This window comes from Mycteria americana, chromosome 2, assembly GCF_035582795.1.
Source record: "Mycteria americana isolate JAX WOST 10 ecotype Jacksonville Zoo and Gardens chromosome 2, USCA_MyAme_1.0, whole genome shotgun sequence".
Taxonomy (NCBI): Eukaryota; Metazoa; Chordata; class Aves; order Ciconiiformes; family Ciconiidae; genus Mycteria; species Mycteria americana.
This window is the reverse complement of record NC_134366.1, coordinates 143,266,412-143,292,638: the sequence shown is the minus strand read 5'-3', so window position 1 is coordinate 143,292,638 and position 26,227 is coordinate 143,266,412. Positions and strand designations below refer to the sequence as shown.

Sequence of the window (26,227 nt, the reverse complement as noted above, 5' to 3'; positions counted from 1 at the left end):
TATATAAATAAAGTATCCTACAGCTATGTCTAAATTCTTTTTTGAATAATCATCTCCATTACTCTATAAGCACATCAATTCAAGAGACCATTATTACTTGGAATATACCAGCTTAAAAGACTAGTTTGCATGTTTACATTTGGTCTTTAGACAAGCTCTTCATGCAGTTTGCATTGTCTTTGTAGCTTTTTTCCCCTCTTTAAAAGAACAAAATCATTCAGAAGTGAACAGTGCCTTAAAAAGAAGAGATCCTTGCTTGTTTAATTCTATACTTTTGTTAACAAGCAAGAATTGCATGAGCGAATATGGAATCACTATTACACAGCTCAGAGAAGAGAACTATAAATAGTATACAAGAAACCTGCACTAGGCATAGCATATTTGCTAATCATATTTGATTTTAAAAATAAAAAAATATATTAAAATATTTTTAAAAGTCTTAAAAGCATATAAAAATCATATTTGTGGGGCAAAGACTCTTCTGGCAAGAGTGCAAATCAATCTTCCCCCCAATCCCCAAGACAGGAGTTTGCTGGAAAACATGAACTCCTAAATCCATTACTTTCCTCACAGGCACACAGTTGTTAAATAAACAAACTGCAGTGGAAACTGGCAGATTTCCTTTTATTTGTCTGGATGGTGCTCAGGTCCTCACACTGGATTCCCAACGTCACTCTTGTGAAAAGCCTTGAAAAGGGCTTCATAGCAAACAGATACATGTTTACTTTCAAGCCTGAGACTGTACATTTTAATAGTCCAAAGACTTTTTCCTTTGTCCCTATTACTGCTCCTTCTAATGATTTTTCTGGGAACGGAAATTCTCTTGCTGTAAACTAGAACTTCGTGCAGCTAGTGGTAAGCTGCATACTTAAACACTCGCGACTTAACAGTTTTACTGGAAAAAAGTACAGATTACAAATCCTCACAGCATTAGACATATACAGTAGTTTCATTTACTGCTCAGGCAGTGTTACAGTTGGCAGCAGTGGTTTCATCTGCAATGTAAGACAACAGTTCAGAAGGAAATCAATTAGCAAATAGGAAGCTTACCATTCTATCCTATCCGTTAGACAATGGCAAATGATAAGCAAAGCTGGATCACGACTGCCGAACTAGGTATTCCATCAGAGCTTTTAAAAAGCAGAGCTCGAGTGGACAAAGGAAGAGAAATCCCAGTATCTTAGCTCATCCACCTAGCTATTTTGGTATAGAAAGAAAGAAGGGGGAGGGGAAGGGAATAAATCTCCTTCTCCTTTAAAAAACAAAGTAGTGAGGAAAATATTTTTTTAATTACTGACTCTAATAGCTGTTGTTATATCCAAAAGAGGCAAGAACTCCTTACACTAATTTGGAGCTATGGACTCCAGCAATGACATCTCACAACACCTCAAGAACGTAGATACCCTATAGACATGCCAACTACACATTCCTTTGAGGTGAGCAGTAAAACTTCCTTCTGTGATACACAACAAAGGATTAGTGAGGAAGCAGTGTTATACAGTTCTGGGCAAAAGCAAAGATGACTTGACCTCAATGCTAAAAGCCTCCCAATAAAAGCAGGCTTCAGGATCTAGCAGAGAAAAAAAGAAAACAACTTTTATAACCTGCTTAAAATACTAACCCTTTTCTTTATAGGTTTTTCCCCTCTAATAGAGCTGTCCTGTCTCTAGTTGACCAGTGGAAGATCAGTAATCAAAATATTTTAATCACTTTTTCCCCCACCTTACAGGAGGAATATCTGCAAGATCAACAGAGCCTCTACTGCTCATAGATGTAAAGTATATGCTGTGTATAGGCAATACTGCATAGCTTCCTTCAAAATAAGCATACATGAGAGACTGACCGTAAGTATGAGTTGTACCAAGCTGAGCACATTTATAACACTGTCACTTTGACAGTTCTTCTGGATCTAAGAGAACACAAATAGAATTTCATTAGGAACATTTATGCTCACAGCTGGTATTGAAGTTTGAGGGAAGTTAGGAGCTCAAATTCCTGCATAGTTCTAGATCTTAGCATAAGAGATGGCATAGAGCCAAATAGGCTTAAGAGCTGTAGTCTAGTGTAGATAATAGCTACTAAATCTTTCTACCTCCAATTTGAAGAGAAGACCTGCCATAACGTGAAAGAACACAGGCACAGATACCACAAGAGATAAGAGGTTGCTACAGACACTTCAGTCTCTGCACAGTAGAGGACTAAGTAGATCATAATTAAACCTAATGCTTATTCTTAGAATAACGTGTTGACCTAGAAAACCTGCTTTCTAGATTAAGCACACATATAACATGTTCAAAACAAAACAACAAAAAAGGCATTTTTAATGTCTAATGGCTCATCCATACAGGAAAGACATGAATTACATACAGACTGGGATCTGGAAGTACAATACCTAGCCTCTACTAGTTTCCCCAGGCAAACATATAACCTACAGTCAGATAAGCTTCTGACTGTAGCTGAGCCAAGTATAAGATGTTATGGACCCCTGTGGCTCATAACATCTCCTCCCAACCAGGCTACTGCCCCCTGAAACCTGCTTGCAAAACCAGAGATATAGTCATCTAACCTGTTCTTGTCAACTTAAACCCAGATGATTTTGATCAGAACCTGAAAGCAACTACATATGCAGTTGTACTGGTAGACTGGGGGTGGGGTGCAAAGGGGGAAATACAGACAGCAGTGAGGAAGATTTTTTTTTTTTTTTTAAAAAGGGTAATTAGAAGCAATAATGTTCTGCATCTCCAGACCAGGTCATCTGACCACAACTTTCCTCTGATCTAAGGATACCTTTTTACAGTTTAGTTGATCCCTAAAAGAAGTGTAAGTTAATAATTCAAATGTCACTTAGCCTCCAACACCCACCCATTCTTCTACCCAGCATGGAGAAGAGGTTTCTATCAGTAACATGATCTTAAAAAAAAAAACCCCAAACAAAATAATAAAAATAAAACAGAATACAAATAAGCTGATTAACTATCAACACTAAAATTCTCAAGATGTCAATTTGAAAAGAAATAAAGACAGTCCGAAATACAATGAAGTGAGTTGTGTAAGCTTTTACATAACTAACAAAAACTTTACGGAATGATTTTATGTTCTACTGTGTTCTCAGGAAAAAGGATAACCAGAAGTCAGACACGTTGATTTTTAGTTTTGAAGGCAAGGGAGGGGAGTATCACCAGAAAGAGAGAATGCATCTGAGTGGAAACATCCTTAGTTTGACAAGTTTTGCTCTTCTTCTGTGACCAGAAATATGCTAATTTTTTGGGAAGAAAAGGAGACATTACTGAGTTGGGGAAGATCAAGCAGGTTGGGGAAGATCAAGCAGATTATTAAGATGATCAACAATAGAAGCCATTGAACCGGTCATTATAAAAAGGAATATGGGCGTAGGGTGCGCTGAGGGAGAAGATACAAAACTTTGCATTAGATGCAGTTGTCTGTAAATGAACTTAACTTCTGTTTTCTTTATACATATTACCACTAAAAACAGTGCCAAAAGAGGAGAAAAAGGAATACTACTATTTTTCCACCAGGTTTTCTGACATTGACTGCTCATTCAGATCAATTAAAAAAGACAGAAAGTAGACAAGATAAGCAATTAGACCACAGCTTTCAAGGACTGTAAAGAGAGCAGTGGTAATCTACTGATACAATCTGGATTGCTATTAGAGAGCTGGATTTTTTGCTTATGTTAGGTAAACATCACACAATAAACAGCACTGCCAAGATTGACATACTGGGAAGGTGGGGGAAAGAAAAATATATTGTACTCCATTTGTTCCCAGAGTATCACTCACATCTTTAACCTTGCTTCTGAAAAGGGGTCAAAGCATATTACTTCTCAACTGCCTCTTGCAACAGAAGGCTCAGACAAACTTAAGACATTTTGCCAATGCAATCTTACTCATACTCTATGTACTGCTCCCAATTGCTCTTAATTTTTACTATTTCTCATTCATGAAAAAAACAGTTTATTGCCTTGACTATGGAGGCAGATCTATCACCAACTAACCCTGCCAGATGACCATCAATTAATGCCAAATATATCATGCACTTGCTTTTTCAACTTGCTTATCCTGTATTCCTCGAAAAACTCCTCCCTGAGAAAGGGGTGCCATTCACATTACAAAGCTATTTTGCTGATCTCTCCCCACAAAGGCTACATCAGTGAAACACAAGATAGTAAGAACTTTCCTCATCCAGATCATTTATTTGTGGGGGAGTTATTGTCCTCAGGGACTATCACAGACTCAAAACACCAACTTAGGTCTGAAGGGACCTCTGAAGGTCACCTAGTTCAACCTTCGGCTCACAGCAGGGCTAACTTCAAAGCTGGACTATATGTTGCTTTGGACCTTGCCAAGTTTTAAATATCTGCAAGGACAGGAGATTCCTTAAACCCTCTAAGCAGTATGTTCCAACACAACCACTCTCACTGTCAACAGTTTTCTTCATATACAACTGGAATTTCCTCAGCTGCAACTTGTGACAACCAACTCTTGACCTTTCATTGTGCACCTCTGAAAAGCATCTGGGTTCATTTTCTCTACAATCCCCTTAAGGTGGTAGAAGACAGCAGGTAGATCCCTCAGCCTTCTCCACACTAAATAAATTCAGTTCCTCAGCCTCTCCTTGAACAACATGTTCTCCGCCCCCCTAACCACCTTAGTGCCCCTCCACTGGACTCCCTCCAGCTTGCCAGCATCTTTCTTGTACTGGGCTGCCCTAAACTGCGCACAGGATTTCAACAGGGGTGTTATTATCACTTCCTTCAGCCTGCTGGCTACGTTCTTGCTAATACCACCACTATGAGGCTAGCCTTCATTGCTCCTAGGACGCACTACCAACTTGTGTTCAGCCTGCTGTCCACAAGGACCCCCTGGTTCTTTTCCGCAGAGTTACTATACAGCCACTCAGCGCTCAGCTTGTACTGATGCACAGGGTTGTTACTTCCAGATGCAGGACTTGACATTTGTCTTTGCACAGCATCTTGAGGGTTCCTGTTGGCCAATTCCTATGGATTGTTGAGGTCTATCTGAACTACAGCCCAGCCTTGTCCTCTAGCATATCAACCATTCCCACCAATTAGGCAACATCTGCAAACTTGCTGAGAGCATCTTCTGTCCTACTATCCTGATCACTAATGAAGATGTTAAACAGTATGAGACTCAGTAAGCTATTTTCAGGAAAATAGCTCTTCTTGACTTCACTGTCAAGAAAATACCTTCATCCAGACAGTTCTGGACTATGTTGTAAGCTCAAGGGCCAGATCATGAACCCTGCAAACAAGTCAATTTAAGGATGTACCTCAAGAGCTTTCTCAAGTAAAGTATTCAAGAGATAACTCAAAGATTTTCTAATATAAACATTTCACACCCCCTTTTCATCAACTCTTATATTTAAAGTATTAATACAAGTAAGACTTACAAGGAGATATACACCTGAAAGGCTGTGTGAAACTCCCAGAGACTGACTGGCATTTAGGATTAAGATCCTTCAATACAGTAAAACACACCAACCCTTCTAGATACTCTGGTAACCAAATTAAATGTCTTGACATTATGTTCTGCTCCTATTTTCTTTCTAACTCTTTGAAAAAGCAACTGTAGAGAAAATCCAAGGAAATAAGTTTGACTTGTCCTCAAAGCTGCCAGTTTCTCCCTAATGAATGGGTAAAAAGCATCCAATAAAAAAAAAAAAGAAAATTAAGTTTATTTCCATCTTAGCCCCAATAGAAGGGTTCTCTACACAGTAAAGCCATTAGTTTCCTTCTGCATCAGCATTAGAGAACTACTATTGTTACCATTTTATCAGCTACATGTTGTAGATTGTAAACATTTTCTTAAAGAAAGAATTAAATGTCATCTTGAGGGACAGGAAATAGAAGTATCACCATGCACCATGGTCAAAGATCACTGATGTCACTGTAGTTGAGACAAATACACCAAGAACTGATATGGGTCTTCATTTGTATTTATTCTTATGTAAAGACACAAGCACAGATACTATTGCTGTGTAGAGACTGTTTTGGTGCAAACAACTTTTTATACTAAAACAGTTGAAAGGAAATGCTAAGGAGATCTTCACTTCACGTTAGCTTCTCTAATCGCAGGCAGTCTTAGAAGCAGTAGCATAATTGACCAAAACCCTTGTGTTGAGCTGGCATCTCTATATTATTCATTGCAGACTTACTTTGCCAAAGTCTAACTTCGTCCAGGAATACCAAGGGATTTTGTCTTTACACTGGGCTTTGAAGAAAATTAAGGTACAAGACAGACACGCAAATCTGTAAAAATACCAAAACAAAAAAGAAAAAACCCAACCCTTTCAACAAAAACCAAACCAAACCAAAAGACAACAACAACAAAAAAACCCAACAAACCAACCTAGATACTTCCTTGGGAACTCTGCATAACAAGGTCTGGGAGTACATGACAAAGTAAGCTTGCCAGACTGGTGTCATGCTCTCCTTACAAAGTAACATGCAACATTACACCCTAAAGAAAGAGGATCAACTCAAGTCACAAGCAGGCAAATGTGTAAAAGATTGGAACTTTTACATAGCTCATACTTTTCATACACGACCTGACCATGAAAGACAACTGCTGCTTAACAAAGGGGGTTTTTTTTAGCTTTAAAGATCATGTTTTTAAAAATGTCCCCTCTGAGCCCTGGGAATACCAGAAGTGACTGAAGTTCTGCAATTGTGGCTACATTTTTACAGTAAAAAAGGCAACTCTGATCTTGCTAACTCCCCTCTCCATTGTTCCCAATATGACAGGACGAAGCTCATAACTAACAAAGCTACACCAATGAAGGCTAGTGGTTAAAATTAAATTGTCTGCTAAAGCTCTACTCCTACCTACTCATGTGTACCGCAAGTACTACAACAAGCTTTAGGATAAACACATAGTATAAGCTTGCTATGCTACAGTATTCTACATTTAGTATAAACTTTCTACACTAGGAACACACTTCTAGTTGGATATATTACTGATACCTGCCAGAAACTGGCACAAGTAAGAAATGCTGCCTGCCTCTCTCCTGCACCCCAAAAAACAACTCCAAGTTCTGTACACAAGAATTCTAGAATGTACAGAGAGAATAAATGGTTGGGTAGCAAGCAAAACAACTCAGCAAGGACGAAGAACCTGAAAAAGACAAGCTGAAGGAACCATCTTTTAGTCAAACTACATGCCACTTAAAACCTATTCTACTCAGCTACCAACACTGAGGATGACCTATTCCTACCCTCAAATAAAAAAAAAACCAAACAAACAACAAACCACAACAAAAAACTCCCAAACCACACCACACACTAAGACTTGTACACCCAGAGTAACTGAACAGCAATTGATCAATTTATACTTCCATAAAATCTTACATGACCAAGCCACCCTAGCACAAGAGTGCTCTCACAGGGAGTTATGGTAGTGTAACTGGATTGAATAGGCCCAGCAACGCAGAAAACCTACAGGTTAAATAAGAAACCTAACATTGTTTTTCTGTACTATATGTCAGTTAAGGCATAAAGGATATTTTTAGAAGTCCTTTAGCAGTCTTTTACCTTCATAAATATCATATGGGAATGGATAGGCATGTGGAGACAAGCATATAGGAGATAAGGGGGCTGTGGATAAAAACAAGACTTTACTTCCTAGAGTAATTACTATTTGGAAAAAAAAGCTTTTTAAAGGAAGTTGTATTCTAATCTTCATGATAGTTTAAAAAAGCTCCACACTACTCTGAAAATCAGCTACGATCCAAAAAGATCTGAAACATCTGGAGTAAAAACACTTTCACTGCTCAGTATGTGATAAAATTAATTAGATTTGACTTATTGAGCTACATCTTTGAGATGCAGAAGGGAAGCTAGCTGAAGAAATAGCACAGCTAACTTCTGTGGCTGGAGTTACGCTCCTCAAATGAATCAAGAAGATAAAGCCCTTGGTTTTCTCTATTTATGGAGTTGCTGCCATCATCATCACTATTTCATAAATGAGGTAGCATAAAAATCAAATCAGCACTTCAGATTGATAACTTTTTAAAAGTGAATGTATTGCCTGCACTTCAATTGCACTGAGACAAAAAAAAGTTTTTCAGGCAGAAAAGGTCTATAAACACCACAAAACCTTCTTCCCCAACCCATCTAGCTTGCCTTTTTTTGGGGGGGTGGTGGTGGTGTAAAAGCAGCCCCAATACAACAGTAATATGGACAATATTGCTTAAAGTTGCAAGGTCAGTGGTTGACCATATCATGAGAATGTCAGGATCTACTTGTCACTGGGTTCATCCCCAGGAGAGATAACGGGGAAGAGGTTGACCCCCAGATGTTGTACTCTCTTTAGATGACTTCTAAAAACCTATGGGGCCTTCAATACCAGGTTACATAGGAAATGGCGCAAATAAAGAGGTTAAAGGTCCATTAAGCAATTTAAATCTTTCAGTCAGGGTATCAGCTAGAGATCTGGGGAAGATGTGACTGAGACTTACAGTACCATGGAAGAGCAGGAAAAAAAGCTTAATTTTCTTATACTATTTTTTTTCTTTGTAACTCAGTCAAGTGGGGTTTATCCCTACAAGAAATATATACATGTCCAGATAAGTCCATCAATCTTGATTTCTTCAAATACAAAGATAACTGTCTTTATTGTAAAGTCCTGATCAAGTTGTGTTATGCTGCTCCCTCATGTCATGAGGAAAACTGTGACCAGCACTACATTTTTGTAAGCAGGTTTAGCTGCTGCTTGTATCCTTCTGAAAAGTAGTTGCTTCTACAGCAAGCTAAATTACATTCCTTAGAAGCCCTACAAAATCATTGAGGAACCGTCTTGTTCCACAAAAGGGCTGTTTTCATCCTGGCCTCGTTATCCTTTCCCTCACCCCCACCCCCAACATAATATATGACACAGCATTATCTAGCCTGCAAATCATGGTAACAAACAATCTAGTGGTAGCTTCATAAAGCTATTGGGATATTACATACAAGTCTCTCTAAGAAGCAACACAGTCAGCTGGAAAGCATAAGCAATACTTCACAGTTGGCGTTCCGAAGCCTGAGGACAGGACACTTTTACTCCAAAAAACAGGCCCAAACGAAAAACAAATTCAAGAAGTTATAAAAGTTCATAAAAAACTATGAACAGACATAAAGAATATGATGAATTAGAATCACTGAGCTTTTATGAACTGGAAACTAAGAGGTGCTGACTGATTGCACTGTTATTTTCACCATTGTAAATGGTTAGTTGTAGGATGCACCACTGTAAACAGTAAAGACATTTTTTAGCAGATTATCAACTAGAATGGAAAATAGTAACATAGGCGGTAACATTCAGTGTGAAGAAACACAGCTATTTTAATTAATATAGCTAAAACTGGAGAAGGCTTGAAAGCTTCAGTAAGAGTAGGTAAATGAAATAAGACGGGACATGAAATTTAAAATCCATCTCAACTTCATGGAGTTTTCTGAAGCTCACCAAAGCGCTACTTTTACGGGGAAGGCGTTAAATATAAACTCACTGGCAATGCAGGGCGAGAGGAAGGAGAAGCTGCCATACTCTTATGGATACCTGCAGGAAAACTCACATTTGGCAAGAAGCAGTTTAACATGTTTGCTTTACTGGGAGAAGAGGAGTAGCAGATAGTTCCAAAAGCTTTTATTGTTAATTATCTAATACTTACCAGTACCCAACTGGAAAGTCCATTTACTAAAGAATTCAAGGCAGTGCCTTTTGGGGTAAATTTTTGTAGTGAGAGGAATGTTCTTAAATAGGCTTCCCTTCCACCGTATTGATGGTATTTCTTTCCCCTCACAAAAATACCACACAACCCAAAGCCATAAGCAAGGACACAGCAACTCACTTTGCGTGTAACTGGACATCTCATAACCACAACTGGTGCTGGCTATCCCCATTAGCACATGACAAAGCGTAATAGGAGGAGCTCATTCTTTCCCTTTTAGAAACTAAAGGGACAGCACACCCCTTAGCTTTCATCATAAGAATTTACTATTCTTTCTTTTTCTTCTGACAGTATTGTCTTATATCTATTCCAGAAGACATTTTCTTACACATTTTTAAATCCCGGTGCCTATTACTTGTGGTAGTTTTTCACCTCCACAAGAAATTTAATCCACAACTAAAAAGTTACCGTATAACCTGCAGGTTACTCTACAACTCATTCTTGTCATTCTTCCAATTCTCCACTCCTCCCTCTTGCATCTTTTCTTGGGCATAGAGGGAACAATTGAAATAAGAATGTTTGAGAATGGAATCTACCTGCAGAGTGAATAAAAACCTAGCCAGCAGTAGAGGAGAAAGAACACCAAATGCTGAAGCACAGACTATGGGTGAAAGTAAGCTATACCAAGCCCTGTTTCCAATATCTCTTCTTGTTTCAAGCAACATGCATGCACATAACAACTTCATAAAAGTAAAGTTCTTATTATAAAAATATTAGATATGGGTTCCAAAATAGTTCTAACACTGACAGAAAATGTAATTATTTACTTGGGACCACTTATGTTGTGCTCCGAAAGTACCAAGAAGGTCACTAGTTGACACTATTTTATAGTTCAATAAAATAAACTCCCCCCTGCAATCACAGAACTTTCAACGGTTTTGCACAGACACCACAGCGCAACTTCAGTGTGCCCCTAGCCTCTAATACAGCTCTTTTCATGAAGATATTGCATGGATGTATATCGTAATTTAAGTCTTTAGCACAATGAGTTACTGGAAGCCCTGGGGCTTCTGTCCAAAAAAACTGAACAAGGACTAAACTTGTTTAATCATTACTGCACTGCCCATATCCTCCATTATTTCTTCAAGAAAGCTCCACAGGACATATTCAAATTCTGCAGAATGCAAACAAGCATTTATTTCTATTGCTGGGGACGTGATTTAGCAGACTTTCTCTGTGGTATTTCCAACAGTAAAAGAGGTTGAATATCTACCCCATATAAATCAGAAATGAAAGCGCATGCTAAATTGCGTCAGAAATTTAATGTTTCTGCAATTAATATACAGGTCCTCAGCTCCTGCTCCAGACCCTCTGCTGCCCTTCTTCATGCCGCTGCAACCAAGTGTGTATTAGCAAGTAATGTAGCCCAGCACAGGCAGAGTTGTTGTGTGGGTGCTGAGGACGCACCATCCCCACCATACATATCTAACGGTGCTTTACGTAAGGCTAGATCTAACCTGGTGCTGTGGACCTAAGGCCTGTTAGCAGCTGGCATGCAACAGGCATGTTTCCGAAACACAGCTTCTATTTTCATTTCAGCCAGAAGAAACCCCGTGCAGTCTAAGAAAGCTTAGACAGTAAGAGAAGATCAGGAAGTTCACTTTGCAAGTGTACACTCCCAAGCTGAACTGCAAAGCTGATGTAGACCTACCCACTGAGTTCAGAGATGAAGACTAGAGATAAGCAAACCCCCTGAAGCATTTACAGAATGAATGTTAGCTCCTCAGTGCAGCTGCTTCTCCAGAGCTGCTCCTGTTGTGCCACACTACTTGCTAACTACATGGACATATCTTGTACTGGCTGCCCCTGCTCAGGTGCCAGATGTACACGTCCGTAGCTCCAGTCTCCATCACTCTGTATTGTAGCATGTTATTGTGGTGCTCATGCATATATGGTGGTACAGTACAGCACAGCGCAATCACCACATGCCCTCTGTGGGACTGCTATTCACCTATTGCCTCCTCACACCTCAGCAGCTGCCAGCCACGGATTGGCATCTACACACTGCCAGCAGGGCAGAGGCATTTCAGGGCCCCAGAAGAAAAGGCCTGTCCCTGCCACTACTGAAAGGATTTCTTTCAGCCTTGTTTTTAAACAAGTCTGGGGGTACAGCAAGAAACCAAGGCCATCCTCCCTTCCACCAAAGTAAATATAGGTTCCTAGACCCTCCCAGAACTCAGGTTGCTTTCAAATCTCTGTTTTGTCACTGGAATACAAAAATATCCGGAAACATTCTACACCCACAGGTGTAAGTGGTGATCCCCCCCCCCTTAATTCTACCCCTTGAACCTGGGAAGCAGAGGATATCCACAGTCCCTTGATGTTTGACAGCAGCATACATTTCAAAATGTTTTAGAATCAGACACATATAAAGAACGTGCTTCCAGCTATGTCTCAAATCCACCTTTGACTCCTAAATTGGGGTAGGTTTTCAAAACTGCTAATTCATCTAAAAGTGATAAATGGCAGTACTTCAAATATATACTTCAACTATTCATACAGTATAATAATAATAATTTAAAAAAATAAAACCCGGAACTTAACTGCATTGCCCCAAATCCCAATTACACTGTGAACAGTCTGTTTGTAATTCTTTGTGTGACCGTACTTGTTTAGCAAAGAGATATTTAATCTTATCCTAGCATTTACCTTAACCATAAATCCTTAAGGAAAAAACCCTATGAATTCAGTCACTCAGGATTTGTTTAATGAATAGTTCAACAAAAAGATATTCCCTCTACTATATGTCATTGTGGCATCTCTTTCCAATCTGTTTCACAAATCTGCTTTAAGAGTTTCTATTATCCTAGCCAGGATTACTCCATTTTGTAGCTTCCCAGATACCCCTACAATGAACAGCAGTGGAAAGCTGACTTCTGTTTCTGGGTGACACTCAGGTGAGGGAGATTGCCAGAAAAATCTTTTGCTAGAGGAGGGAAGGAAATTAAAGGCCCTTTCTCTCTGTACAACCAACTAATATCATTAGCCGCCGATTATCCCTCCTTGATTTTGTGCCTAATAGTGGCTACAGATTAAATGTAAATGCTTACATTTTAGTTTCTACCAGCTGGTACGGATCCCTCAACTCAAGCATCAAATGCAAACAGCGTGTTACATACTGCACGGCACAGCACTGTCATTCCTGTCTCTAGCCAAGGATACACTGCTGTGCCCCAAGGTGAAGAATCAGATTACTGATTTAGTAACCTAGTTGGTATGCCGACTTTACTAAAAGATCCTGTCCAACATACCTTTATAAAAGTTACACTGTTATGCACTTTATTTCAATAATTTAGTTTTCAAATTACATGACTGACATTAAGCAATATTTACCTGCTTCTTCTTTAATAAATGACAAATCTTCTTCTGGATATGGGACTGATGGTTGCAACACTGAGCAATCTTCCGAGTTCTCTTCAGTATTAGGCGGTATATTATAAATAAATCTCTTTGCAGTTTGGTTTTTCCTTCTTGCTTTTCCAGGTTCTTGAACTGATTGTCCCTGCGCACCCATGTCATTCCATACGAAAACTTTTCCCTCACCTTGAGATTCACTTTCAGCCATTTCAGGTGAGCTGTCCTGGACCCAACTGCAGTCATTCATTTGGTAGCTTTCCATTTGGCCCTCATCAATAGAGTAACCATCGTTCTCAGTTTTTATGCTACTTGCCAAGTTGGTAAGGTTTCGCGTTGCCCAGAAGCTGGCAACTTTCTGATCCCTTGGAGACAAGCCATCCCTACTAACAGATCTTCTGTTGTAATCCACTACAACGGTCTCCGGAGCTTCTGATTTTATACTTATGTTTAAGGCATCTTTAATGAAGTTGCGGCAGGACTGGACAACCTCCGTCATCTGAAGGTAGCTGGCCACTGACATAACTTCAATGGCATTTTGGCTCGTAAGCACAAGGTTACCAGAATATAAGAAGTCCAAGATGACAGAAAAACCTTGAACAGCAGCAACGTCTAAATAGGTAACAGTGGTTTGGTTACGGCTTTCTTTGTTTGTAAAGCAATACAGAGTCTTAAAGAAGCGGCTGCCTGCAACCAGGATGTTCTTGTGAGCTCTGAAGACCCTCCCACTCACCACAATATTAACATCACAAAGAATGCCTTTCTTCCTCTGCTCGTTGAGCTCTTGCAGGAGCTGATAGCAGTAAGAGTTCTCATTTGGCCTGCTGTTAAAATCACAGTATCCTTCATTATTCAGTTCTGATGGTAACTCTGACTCCTGCAATTAAAAAAACCACAACCATAATTAGCTCTTAATAAATGCTCTCCTTAGTCCTCCAACACTATAATAAGGATATGAAAATAAACTTCAGAAGATAATGTTATTCAAACGATTTTTTTTTTATTTATGTTCATGGTCATAAAGGCAGGCAGGAATGTGTAATTAAAAAAAAATATTTCTGAAAATTAAGAATCACGATCTCATTCTGCACCCTCCGCCCCCAAATTTGGAACAAAAACAGAATAGCAGAATTGCCTTGAGGGCAAAGGAAGTGAAATTTCAGCCAAAAGTAAGGAAAGATGTAGTTGAGTGTGAAGTACTTGTTTTTTCTTAACCCACATACATTAAAGATTCAGGAGTCTCTCTTTCCAAAGATTTAACTAGATGGTTCTCGCATATCCAATCCCCCCTTCTTCCCTAGAAACCTCTACTTAAATGGGTAAATAGAACCTTGATAACTGATTCGACATTTTCTCATGCTGAGCGATGAATACATAAAGATTAGGTCTGTATCTCCCAATCTAACAGTCTTAACATGCTTTAAAGAAAACAAATTACTGAAGTAGTTATAATAGCAGATATATTTCTTATACAGTTCTACAAATTAGGCACTTATTCTTTATTTTCTAATGGTGGCAGGCTTAGTATTAAATAGCTGTATTACATGACAAGTGGACAGAATATTGCAGGTGACAAAATAAAACTTAAGCTTCCATTACATTATTTAACCAAGACTTTCTTGAATCAAGCTTCACTGAAACTTTCCAGCAGCAACACCTTTAACTGGTACATACTTACTATACAGACAGTATTTACTTAGGTGCCTCTACAACCTTTTTAAGATGTGATCTCAAACATGGCTTGACAATTTTGCTAAAAGTAATATCGAACAATCCAACACCAACAAATTAGTTGTTATTGAAGATTAGTTCAGACAGAGAGAGGCTGATAAGGAACAAGAGATCTGAATGGGATTTTAGAGCATTTAGAAAATTTATAACTGATGTTTAGGCAATGACGATTCAGAGCTGCTACAAAGCAGCAGCTAGAACAAAGCAGAACACAACAGACCGGCATATTTGAGACCATACTTATATTGATTGATACATGCTGCCATCAAGAGCAGAGACGATGACAGAGTCTGTTTTATATTGTATCTCCAAGACTCTCTTTTCTTCTCTAGCAAATAAGGACAGTTCAAAACTGGCTGGCTCCAGTATGGTTTAGGATGAGAGAAGATCAGATTTTGCAAATTATGTCCTTATTTTCTCCTCTCATTTTCTAAAACAACTCACAGATTTGGGGGCTAGAGGTATCATTAAAGCTCAACTACCTCGACATTACAGGTCAAAATCTGCATTAACAAGGTAACGTTAAAGCAGTCATGAGCCCATAATCTATAGTGGGGCTAAAACATATGTTGCAGAAAAGTACTACCCTTAATTTGGGACTATAGCAGAAACCAGCTATATTAAAAAAAAAAAGTCACTTTCCACCACACAGGAATTAGTGCATTAAATCAGTACTCACCTCAAGTTATAATCCCAGTGTGGATCACTGGGATGACAACTGAGGCTGTAACTACATCCTCTAAAAATGGTATTTACATCTGTAAGCAGCAAATAATGCCCAGCATAACCAAAATAGAAACTGTACCATTTCAGCATCTCCTGCAGAGAAGTTTTGGTTTGCTGTCACATTTAAGTTGCTTCTAAATTTCTACCCTTCTCAGAAAAACACTTCAGTGAAAAGAAGAGGTAGAAATAAAAACAATTAGGCTTTTACATGAAAGCAAGCAACAGATTTTTGTCCAACCTCGGCTTAATTTTTTCTGCGTGCTCTCTGACATACACAAGTACTATCTCAGATCAGAGCTCTGAAACAAAGTACATCCCAAACGTGTGACAACTAAGTCTATCATTCTTTAAGTTCTCAGTGGATTTTTTATCTGGACTAGCTTTCTGTCACTCCAGCAACAGAGCACTGCATAGTTTCAAAACACCAATTACACTGATTTTGGATCAGATTAAGATGAAAACTATCGTACCCTAAAGTGCTGTCACTCTAGTCAAAGTCAATCATCAGTGACTTGCATCTCACACAGTAAATGTTAGGTAGATGCTACGATAGCTGACAGTTTCATTCTCTGAAACACATTAAACACCACATAAAATTTAAAAATAATCTACAGCGGTTCTTTTCTTCTTACAAATGTCTGATTAAAGAATGGAGATAGAGTACATTTTAACTGAGCATGTGTATGTATCCAATCAAGCTGATAAAAAAAGAAATCAAGATTTACAATATATTTTTCCTGAGAAAAAGACAAGCCAGCATGATAAAAAGGAGCTGCAGATCACAAATGTGCTACAGAAACACAAACCTGAAGTCTTCATTATGAAAAGACCAGAAGGCTGAGTGAAAATAAGAGACATCATGCAACTAATGCCCAAGCTATAGGGGTGTGTGTTGGGGGAAAGAGATCAATATTGCAGCTTTACAGAAATGGGTGCATAAATATTTTTAAAACTAACTATAATATTGGAAACAACTGTTTAACTGCTGCTATGGAAGTAGCTAACCCTAATGGCACACCTCAAATGAAATGAAAGCCCCAACATCTGAACAGTTACCAAGCCTATGTAAACCAAGCATGACAAGTAGAATTAACATTTACTATGAGAAAAATGAAAAAAATTTAATATCCCTTGGAGAGTTTTAAGCATCTCCCCTTTGTACAGAGAAAGTACAATACAGTTCAATAGGAGGTAAGGTGCAGGAAAAAATTACAGAAAATTAAAAAAGTATATTTTCAAGCTTCTGTTACTTATGTTGTGCCCATGGCACATCATCATAAGGGTACTGTTTTTCTGATGAGAACCACAAAGTAATGATATTTGCTTAGATGTCAATTATATTTTCAGAATACAGACCAAATATTCCCATCACCCAAGTTATCTCAACACCAAACCACCTTATCCTTTACTAAAAAGTGATAAGAAATCTAGAATAAAAATCAGGATTATTTCAGTTTTATTTGTGGAATCTACAGCATTTTAAATCTGAAAAGCTTCTCTCTGTAGGTGAGATTAAGAAGCATTCTGACAGAACACAGACTGCTCAAGGAAATTAATATTGTGCTCAGTTTCAATTAGACTCATCTGAATACACCCGAAGATAAATGACTATTTCATATGTATAATTCACTAATTAAACTTGCCTAAAAGCTAACAGGAGCAGAAACAGATGATCAAAAACTGCTACTAGAAACTTGCTTTTCTTTCTCCTCCTCTGCCATCAGCACACTCTGTCTCCTGGGAGCAAGAACGGGGCGGGGGGGGGGGGGGGGGGGGGGAGAAACAAAACCAAAACCAATCTAACCATAGATTCCATCTCAGCTGTATGTATATGAAAAGTAGTTATGCCACATGTTTGTAATCCCTTCCCCATTACCACACCTTACTCTAAAGCAGTTTCCTTATGCCCCCAAATTAATTCTTATCCTGAAAAATGGATCCTCTAACAAAAAGAGTGAGCTATCAGGAACTTCTTAAGCACGTGCAGCTACAGAGGAAAACGATCTCAAAAGATGGTCCTATCAGCTGCACACATGATGCTCCGCTGCCGTTTTACATGCCACAACATCGCTCACAGAAAACTCAGCAATTTAAAACTGTTCCATTAAGTGCCTAACATCCAATTGAGTAGTTTGAGGTCTGGTAAAAACACTATATAAAAATACAGTAAATGATAGGCCTTCAGAGTAAGGACTGACTTACTCCTCAACTTTTTTGCTCTGCTAAGAGTAATTCAAGAAGTTAACTTAGAACACTATAATGTAACTCTTACATCTGAAGCACGACTTCTATTCATCACCGCTCATACAAAGCAAACAATTACAGTTCACATGGAAAAAATAACACATCAAAGGCCTTCCTCCTTTTGGAGAGCTTCTGCTTTAAACCAACATGCCTGTTAGGCTGGAGAAAGCTTTTCTGGCAGTATTTCCAAAGCTCAGCTTCAAATTATGTCCAGAGAGAAAATGTTTTAAGAAGCAGCTTTGAGGGAGGAACCCCCAGCAGCCAATAAATCTGCATCTCATGGATCTAAATTCAACACAGAATTAAAATCCTTTGCAGTAATTTTCCAGTAAGTGTCTATTTCTTAAGATTTTTGCAGCACAATAGTCCGTTTATTAAAAAAACAAAGGTAGTTTCAAGCTGATTATATCTTTCCTTAAGCTTTAATATGGAGACAGATTATTTTATAAAATAGAATAAAAAAAAGGAGTCAAGTTTTTGGTCTTATAAAGAAGCACCGACTGACAGCTCAATACCCTTGAATTACAGCAGCTGCAACCACTTGTGATGTATTTTGGCATTCCAAATTAAATGTATCCCAAAAATAAACCGAAATCATTGCTCATTTCTTCATAAGTGTAATATCCAACAGACCTATAGAAATTTCCACTGCTTTACTGTCTTAACACCTACAATTTCCTTTTTGCACTTGAACAGTGGCACTATGCCATATGTTTATTAGCAGCTGTTAAACATGCCCTGCAGTTGAAGCTTGTCAAGTCAAGAATACATGTGTGTTGTCTCCAAGACAAAGGCTGAAAGATCTCTCCCAAGTTTCATTAAATCTAAACAGCTTTGCTGCCTCATTATGTATGTTGGAAATACGGTCAGGGTACAAATTACCTACTTCTGTTCCATGTATCTGGTATCATGGCATTAAGGAAAAAAATGGGGCTATTGTTTTGGTATTAATTTAAACATATGTATCAAGAGAAATTCAAGTGCTATTAAAAATGTGAAAGGATATGGAAATTAAACATAAAAGTGGAAAGAAAACAAAGATTCTTAATCAGATTTGCAATAAAGCAAGTGTAACCCAACAGTGCACCACAAAGAAAACTACACTGACTTTTGAAAAACTGCAATTCCTTCCCTTGTAAGAAGCTTTTAACTGAAATGTAAGTGCACAGGGATGCATCCAGCACTGTTCTCCACTTGAAAACACCAATCTCTGTACAGCTACCTTATAGAAGATTACTTTGTCCAAACCTTATCTTTAATACAGTATAAAAGAACCACTGATACATCTCATCTATCCTACTGTTTCATTTATTATTACAGTTACTACAAATATTTTTTCTTAAACTATCAGTGGTATAAAAGCAGAAGCTCATTTTTATGAAGACACCTGTGACAGTGAAAGGTTAATCTTCAAAAGACTGACTTACATGAACTTTTAGGCTACTGTAACACGCAAACCAATATCCCCCCCTCCCCCCCCCCCCCGGTATTTTACAGTCTTAAGACAGACTGGGGATAGAAAAACAGAAAGAAAAAATGAGTAAGTTTAGTAGGAAAAATTGCTTGGAATACATTTTATTTACGCATAGTTTAACGGGAGTGAGAGAAACTTTCAAGTGTGGCATGAATTAGCAACATCTAGTGACACAGGAGGCTGCACAGTGACAGGACATACCTTTACAGGGTAATCATTCACAACTCGGTTAGAAACTAGGCAACAGGATGGTAAGAAATATACCACAATAACATTAAATAAAAAGAACATTTTCAAAGACATAAAGAGATAAAAGAAATTAAGAATGAAAGTTTCAAAATTAGAAACAAGTTATTTAAGGCAAGTTGGGCTAAAATACTGCAGAGTGAACGGCAAACCCCAGATTGGAGGAAACTGATAAGATGACCTACTGCCATGAAATGTCTGTAATAATAGCTGCCTCAGAAATACACATACTGAAAAAGTAGTATTACTCATCTTGAAGGTGAACGTTGCATTTATAAATCGAAAAATAATATTTTGGATAACTGATATTTATGCAGCATAAGGTTTTCCTTGCAATCCTGCGGTAGTTTCACATAAAACTTGCATTCCTTTTCCACCTAGCTCTAAGAAAACCTACGTTCACCTAACATTTTATCTGTCATCCTGATATCCTACCCAAACATTAGAATAGCAGCTCTTGTCCAAGGTACCCTGAGCTCCTTAAGGCGCTGAAGCAATACGCTCGATTTAACTGTTGCACTACAATTCAGACTCCAGATACATCTATACAACCAAGGTGGGTGTTTCAATTAAAACTGAGCTCTAAATAGTGAAAACGGAGTGATCAGGGATTAATTCCGTCTCAAGCTCAGCCTAACAGTTCAAGTACTAGCCTAACCTGAAGCACATTAGCTTGTGCCTGCTGGCAAGTTTAACGCCAGCTAGGCAATCCGAGTGAGCTTTTGCAGCGCAGACATCCTTGGGAGGAAAGGCTGCAGAAGGCTGGTGATTCAACACGAGTATTCCTTAAGAGCTTTTCATCCACATATGTTCTAGAGTTAGCCCTGCCTTATTCCTAAGAGCAGCCAAGAAACACAATAATTTTAAGTTCAGCAGAGAACATGAAGAGTTTCACTAATCCCAAAGCATTAGAGGAGAGCTGGCATATTAACATGGCTTTCAGGAAACCACATGTTTATCTCAAACATACACCAAGCAATTGCAGACTTCTTGCTCTAAGGCAGCAATCTAAAGCAGCATAATCGGGAAAAAGATTTAAACGAGAAAATCTTGACTACGCAGTTATCCGATTAATGCACAGGGACCATACCGTTAGGAACGGCAGAGTAATTCCAATTTCACACTGGTAAGTACCAGTTTCACACGCAGTCGTTAGTCGGACACTACCCTCCCTTCTCCCGTACCGCAGGAGGAAGTTGTACCGAGTGTTTTTAAATCACTGCAGCAACACTGGTATTCATACGCAACTTTTTCCCACATTGTCGGTTTATCTTCACGAGATAAACTAATGAAAACAGCACTCGCTACCTCCGACCAGCGAGGCCACGTTAACCAGGTACAGCCATAAGCAACACTTCGTGCTAACGCTCCCGAGCTGCACGACGGCAGCGCTGACAGCGCTGTGCCTGCCCAGATCCAGCGGGAGTCACCCCAAATCGGAAAGCGGGCTCGTCTCCCGCTCCGGAGACGGCGTGCGAGAGCAGCACCGCCTGCCCAGCCCGCCGGGCAACAACAAACACAGGAAGCCATTTAAAGAAGCACACACACGTGGGCAAAAAAAACCTATGCGAAAGGGGAGGCCGGCCTCTCCCCCGCGCCGCTCCGCGCCCCGGGGGACGCGGGACCCCGCCGGAGGACGCTCCCCCCCCACCCCCGCCCAGCCCGGCCCGTCGGCCACCGCCTCGCCGCGTCCCCTACCTGCTCGGCGCTGACGGGCTCGTTGAGGCGATGCTCGGCGGAGAGGTGGTGCCGCAGGAGCAGGGCCCGCTTGTAGTTGCGGGTGCCCTTGCAGAGCTCGTCATGCCCCCCGGGCAGGGCCCCGCCGGCCATGATCAGCTCGGGAGGGGCGGCGGCGGCCGCGGCGGCGGTGCACCAGGCGCAGGACATGAGGCCGGTCTCCTGGCAGTAGTAGAGCCATGGGAACTCCTTGAGCCAGGAGCCCTGGAAGGAGATGTGCAGCTTCTGCAGCAGCGACTTGGGCCTGGCTAGCGGGAAATGCTTGATGCTCTCCCCCTCCCCCGCGCCCACGCTGCTGCCCTCCGCCTCGTCCCCTCCGTCGCCCCCAGACCGCCTGCTGCTGCTGCAGCTGCCGCCCTCGGCGCCGCTGCCGTCGCCCAGGCTGCCCCCTTCGCCGTCCTCCTCGTCGTCGCTGCTGTCACTCAGGGAGCCCCCGTCCTGGACCAGCTCCTTCCCCTCCAGCAGGCCCTCCGGCTCCAGGCCCTCCGCGCCCTCCAGCTCCATCTCCTCGTCCGCCCCCCGCCCATTGAAGTGCTTCCGCGGCCAGGCCGAGGCCTCGCAGCCATTGTTAGCGGCGGAGGGGGCGGCGAGGAGCCCCCCGCCTCCCCGAAAGGCCAGTGTCCGGCGGTTTCTCTCGGCGAACATGGGGCCGGCGGCGGGGGGCGAGACCGCCTCCTGAGGCAGCAGCAGCTCCTTCTCGTCGGCGGCGGCCTCCAGCTCCTCGGCCTCCAGCCCCTCCAGCTCCACTTCCTCGTCCGCCCCGCGCCCGTTCAGCGGCTCGGGGTCCTGCCGGTCCCAGGCCTCGGCCGCGCCGCCGGCCCCGCCGCCGGCCGCCGCCGCCGCCGCCGCGGCGGTGACCAGGCCGCCGCCCCGGAACGCCAGCGTCCGCCGGTTCATCTCCGCGAACATGGCGCGCGCGCGCCCCCCGCCCGCCGCCGCCTCGCGCCCCTGGCCCGCCGCTCCCCGCCCGGCCGAGGGCTCTGCCCGCGGGAAGGGGGAAGGAGGCGCCGGCTGCCGTGCGGGAAGGGCGGGGGTGGCGGCCGAGAGAAACGAAGTCCGGCCGCTCCCCCCCGGCTCCGGCCTAGATCGCCGCCGCAGGCTCCCCACAATGGATCCGGCTCGGCGGCGCTTCCGTCCCAACAGGCCCCGGATCAGGTCGAATGGCAAATGAACAACGGACTGCTCCCACAATGCACCGGGAGAGCCACCGCAGGGGAGGGGGAGCGCGAGCGGGGGGCGGGCAGGCGGGGGGCCGGCGGGGCGGGCGCGACAGCTGGGGCGCGTCACGCGCCCCTGCGCCGCCCGCCCGCCCCGCCGCGCCGCGCCGCGCGCGCTCGGCCCCGCCCCGCCCCGCCCGCCACACGGCGGGGGGGGCGCGCGCGACCCCCTCCCTCCCCCCGAGGGGCCGCGGCCCCCCCCCCCCCTTTCGCTCGCCCCCCGCAGGCGCAGGGGGGGGGACCCGCGGGTCCCGAGCGGTGAGCGGCGGCCGTGGCGGGGCGGGGGGCAGCGGCGCGGCCGAGCCTCCCGGGGCCGCCCGGCGGGCCTTGCGCCGGCGGGGCCGGCCGCGGCGGTACCGTTAGGCGCCTCGCGGCGCAGGCGCGGGTTGCCGGGCGGCGCGTGCGGCATGCGCGCCGCCCGCACGTGCCGGCTGGGCGGGTCCCTCTGCGGAGCGAAGGCTCGAGGCGCGGCGCGCTGCGGCGGCCCGCCCGCTGGGGGCGGCGGGGCGGCCCGCCCAGCGCGGAGGAGAGCAGCGGGGCTGCTGGACAGGGGCCCTGGGGTAACCCCGCCGGGCGGCCGAGCGGCTCCCCGCTGCTCGCTCGCTTCTCCCCGTGCCCGGTGGCACGGGGGAACGGAAGAGGAAAAGCAAAAAACTCGCAGGTCGAGGTAGAACGTCGTTCAATAAGTGAGGAAGTAGGAGAAGAAAGAAGGACAGCGGAACGCGCGATGCCGGGCAGTCACTCTCCACCTCCCGCGGGTAGACCGATGCCCAGCTAGGTCCTGAGAAGAAGACGGTTCATTCCCTCAACCCTCTCCTCTCTGCTCTGCTGCGGAGCACGGTGTTAATGCAGCACGGAGTACCTCTTCCGTTGGTTCAGGTCATCTGCCCAGTCGTGTCACCTCCCAGCCTCTCGTGCACCCCCAATCTGTTCACTGGGGGGGGCAGGGTAAGAAACAGAAAAGGCCTCGATGCTGTGCAAGATCACAAATCTAAACTGCAGCCCCGTGCGACCTGCCGTGAAGAAAATCAACTCCATCCCAGCCAGACCCGCTACAACAGATAACAAAAGATGTCAGAGAGGAGGGCTACGGAGTCTTCCAGATGAAGAAGTATGGCGGTGTAGCTGTTGTGTAATGTTGTCTATTCAGTAATAAAAAAAAGATACTTCTCTGTGTCGTGGCCTGGAAGTATGCAGGGGTCTGGGAGAGATGACTTTGACTTAAACTTCTGAGAAGAGTTTGCAAGAATACTATAAATGATGCTGTAAGCAAGAATGCTTTCCTCCTTCCAAAGAGTTACTTGGGAGAAGGAGACCTTTGGCAGACAATTAACTTCCACTTCTGGAAAGATTAAGGAAATCTTTCTAAAATTGTGGGGAGGAAGAGGAGAGGAGAGTCGGTCATGGAGAAATGGAAAAACTGTAAAAGGCAGCATCAGATTTCCAGGAGAGGAGCAAAGATATCTAAATTTAGGCAAGGGGGCAGAGGAGGGATGGGAGATGAAGAACTTTCAATTTGTTGTGCCTTACTGGGGCACAGGGTGGAGATAGCGATTCAGATCTGGGTCCATCGAAGCAAAGGGTTCCCATGATACAGCCTGCGTAAAATGCAAAACAGACCCCTATTTCCTAAAGTTTTGGGCTTTGTGATGTGTCGATGTTTTTGCATTCCTGTGGCGCTTGATCCTTGCCTATCAGCGTTCATCAGCTGACTAGCGCCTCAGCACTTCCCTCCATTAAAATTCCTTACCCGTTTGAAAATTATATTGTTTTTAAAGAAATGTCTGGTGTTGTAGATTATTTCTTACTAAATGTTTAAACTAGTGCAGATTGCAGTGAGTGTACATGGAAAGTTGAGACATTAAGAATATCTGCTGGGATTCTCGTTTACGGAGCCGGCTTCTTGTGGTCCCGGAGAATGTAACCTGCACCCAGGACTGGTACGTTTTAAATCTACCGGGTGGACATCCGGGAATGAGCTGGGATAAGATACATAGGAGGAATGGTAGCATAATGAGCTATAGGGTCCCTATTGTGGAGTGCAAAGAAGTGTTATTTGATTGCAGCGGGTAATCTAGAGTGCTAACGAAATGAATCAGAATCATAAAATAATTTAGATTGGAGGAAACCTCAGGAGTTCACTCAGTTCAAAGCAGGGCCAACCTCAAAGTTACAGTCGGTTGCTCAGGGACGTCTCAGACTCTCCTGGACTGTTTGCTGAGAAGACCTTTGGTAATAGCTCCTTCCAAATCGTCTTATCGCGCTTTTGCTTTGTCAGCTGTGCAGTGCACTCAACAAAGGCAACGTAACCAAATCATTGTGGCTAATTTAATTGGTCTATAATGGCTCTGTCACACCAGAATTGAGGTGGAATTGGTCTGTTTGATAATTCCATTTTACTGAGTGCCTTCATGGACACAGGTCTCCCCAGGTAATCTTAACTTTTGCATAACACTTTTTTGTCACTGAGTAATTCGCAAAAATTTTCAAACCACTTCATCTTTATTGCAGAAATTCTTGTTTTCAAACTGCTTTGTTGCAAATGAGGTTTTCTATTATGTTCATGGTGGAACTAAGTATTTCAAAAAGCATCCTGAGATGCTGTAGCAAAAATGCATTTATTTTGTAGAGACATTAATTCACTGTTTCTTCATCAACTGGTTTTCAGTTCCCCTGTCAAATCCACATGCTACTTAGGTTCATAGTTAAAAAAAATCATTAATGTGCACCTCATGGTAATTTTTTAACATATCTTTTTTGCCCATAGTCTCTTGAGAGTCGTAGCGTTTACTACCGAAGTTCATATGTTTGGACAACAGCTAGAATCTCTTTCCTGTTCCATTCTTTGATGGGACAGTATAGGAAAGAAATCTTTAGTGGTTAACCGTCCTAGTCCTGTAGGCAGCAAATGCTGTTTTGTCCAGTCTGAAATCTAATTCTCCAGATACAACATGCAGCTTCCTTATTTCTCTGATAGTCCTTTGGTTCTTTCTGCTTCTTTCTCCTGTGTTACAGAAAGACATAAAAATCTCCCACGGTTCACTGGGAAAGAATCATAAACTGATTCAGCTTTCTGCAAATGAAAAGCTAGTGCCTCACGTGAGAGAGTGGAATTAATAATGGGTGCTGCAGTGTGGCATTTTGCTTCAAATCTAGAATAGCCCAAATCTAAACTATGCAGTTGCCAGTCACTGGTAGTACTTTGTGCAGGGGACATACCCTAGGAAGGCATCAGCTATCACTTATTTTTGCTTTCCAGGATCTAAAAGTCCGATATTTGAAAATAATTAAATGGGCATAATGCTGTGAGAGGGAGTGAACATCGCCTAAGATCCTGTTTATCACTCCAGCTGTATGTATATCTGAGGAGAATGGTTTATAAAACTCCTTTGTGGGTGAGTATCATCACTAATCAGTTCCATATTTAATGCTACTTAGAGCCCATTCTACCAAAACTTTTAAACGTGTGTTTATATATTCTGCTGGATTAGGGTTTCAATGAACAAATTGCAAGCTCCTACACAAAGAATAGGATCTTTTGCTTTTAGGTGATAAAACCACTTGTGCAAGACTCTGAGGATTAAATTCTCATACTTGTATGATGCCTGATGTAGAGTACCCTGTTGATTAGGGACAGTGTGTTATCCATAGGGGTAGCGAGCTTGTTACACACATCCAGTGTCTCCTTCTGTTGCAGCTGAGGAGAGTATTTAAAGTCTGACCTAACTCTTAACAGAAATGAGTGAGAAAC

General features: G+C 42.4%; 1 protein-coding gene across 8 annotated transcripts in view; it reads right to left on the bottom strand.

Moving 5' to 3' along the window:
- Positions 1 to 22,546, bottom strand: part of ZBTB10 (zinc finger and BTB domain containing 10) — a 33,801-nt gene extending 11,255 nt beyond the window's left edge. For 4 of the 8 annotated variants that reach the window (XR_012774505.1, XR_012774506.1, XR_012774507.1 and 1 more), the window contains exons 1-2: positions 21,221 to 22,546; positions 13,081 to 13,978 (exon numbers count right to left, since the gene is read on the bottom strand). Coding sequence is in view for 1 of the 8 variants with exons in the window: in XM_075494851.1 (XP_075350966.1) it covers positions 13,081 to 13,978; positions 21,221 to 22,168 (1,846 nt within the window). In the remaining 7 variants the exon portion in view is untranslated. The remainder of the gene's footprint in view (positions 1 to 13,080; positions 13,979 to 21,220) is intronic. The other 4 variants (XR_012774503.1, XR_012774502.1, XR_012774504.1 and 1 more) reach the window with 1 other exon arrangement.
- Between the last annotated feature and the right edge of the window lie 3,681 nt (positions 22,547 to 26,227).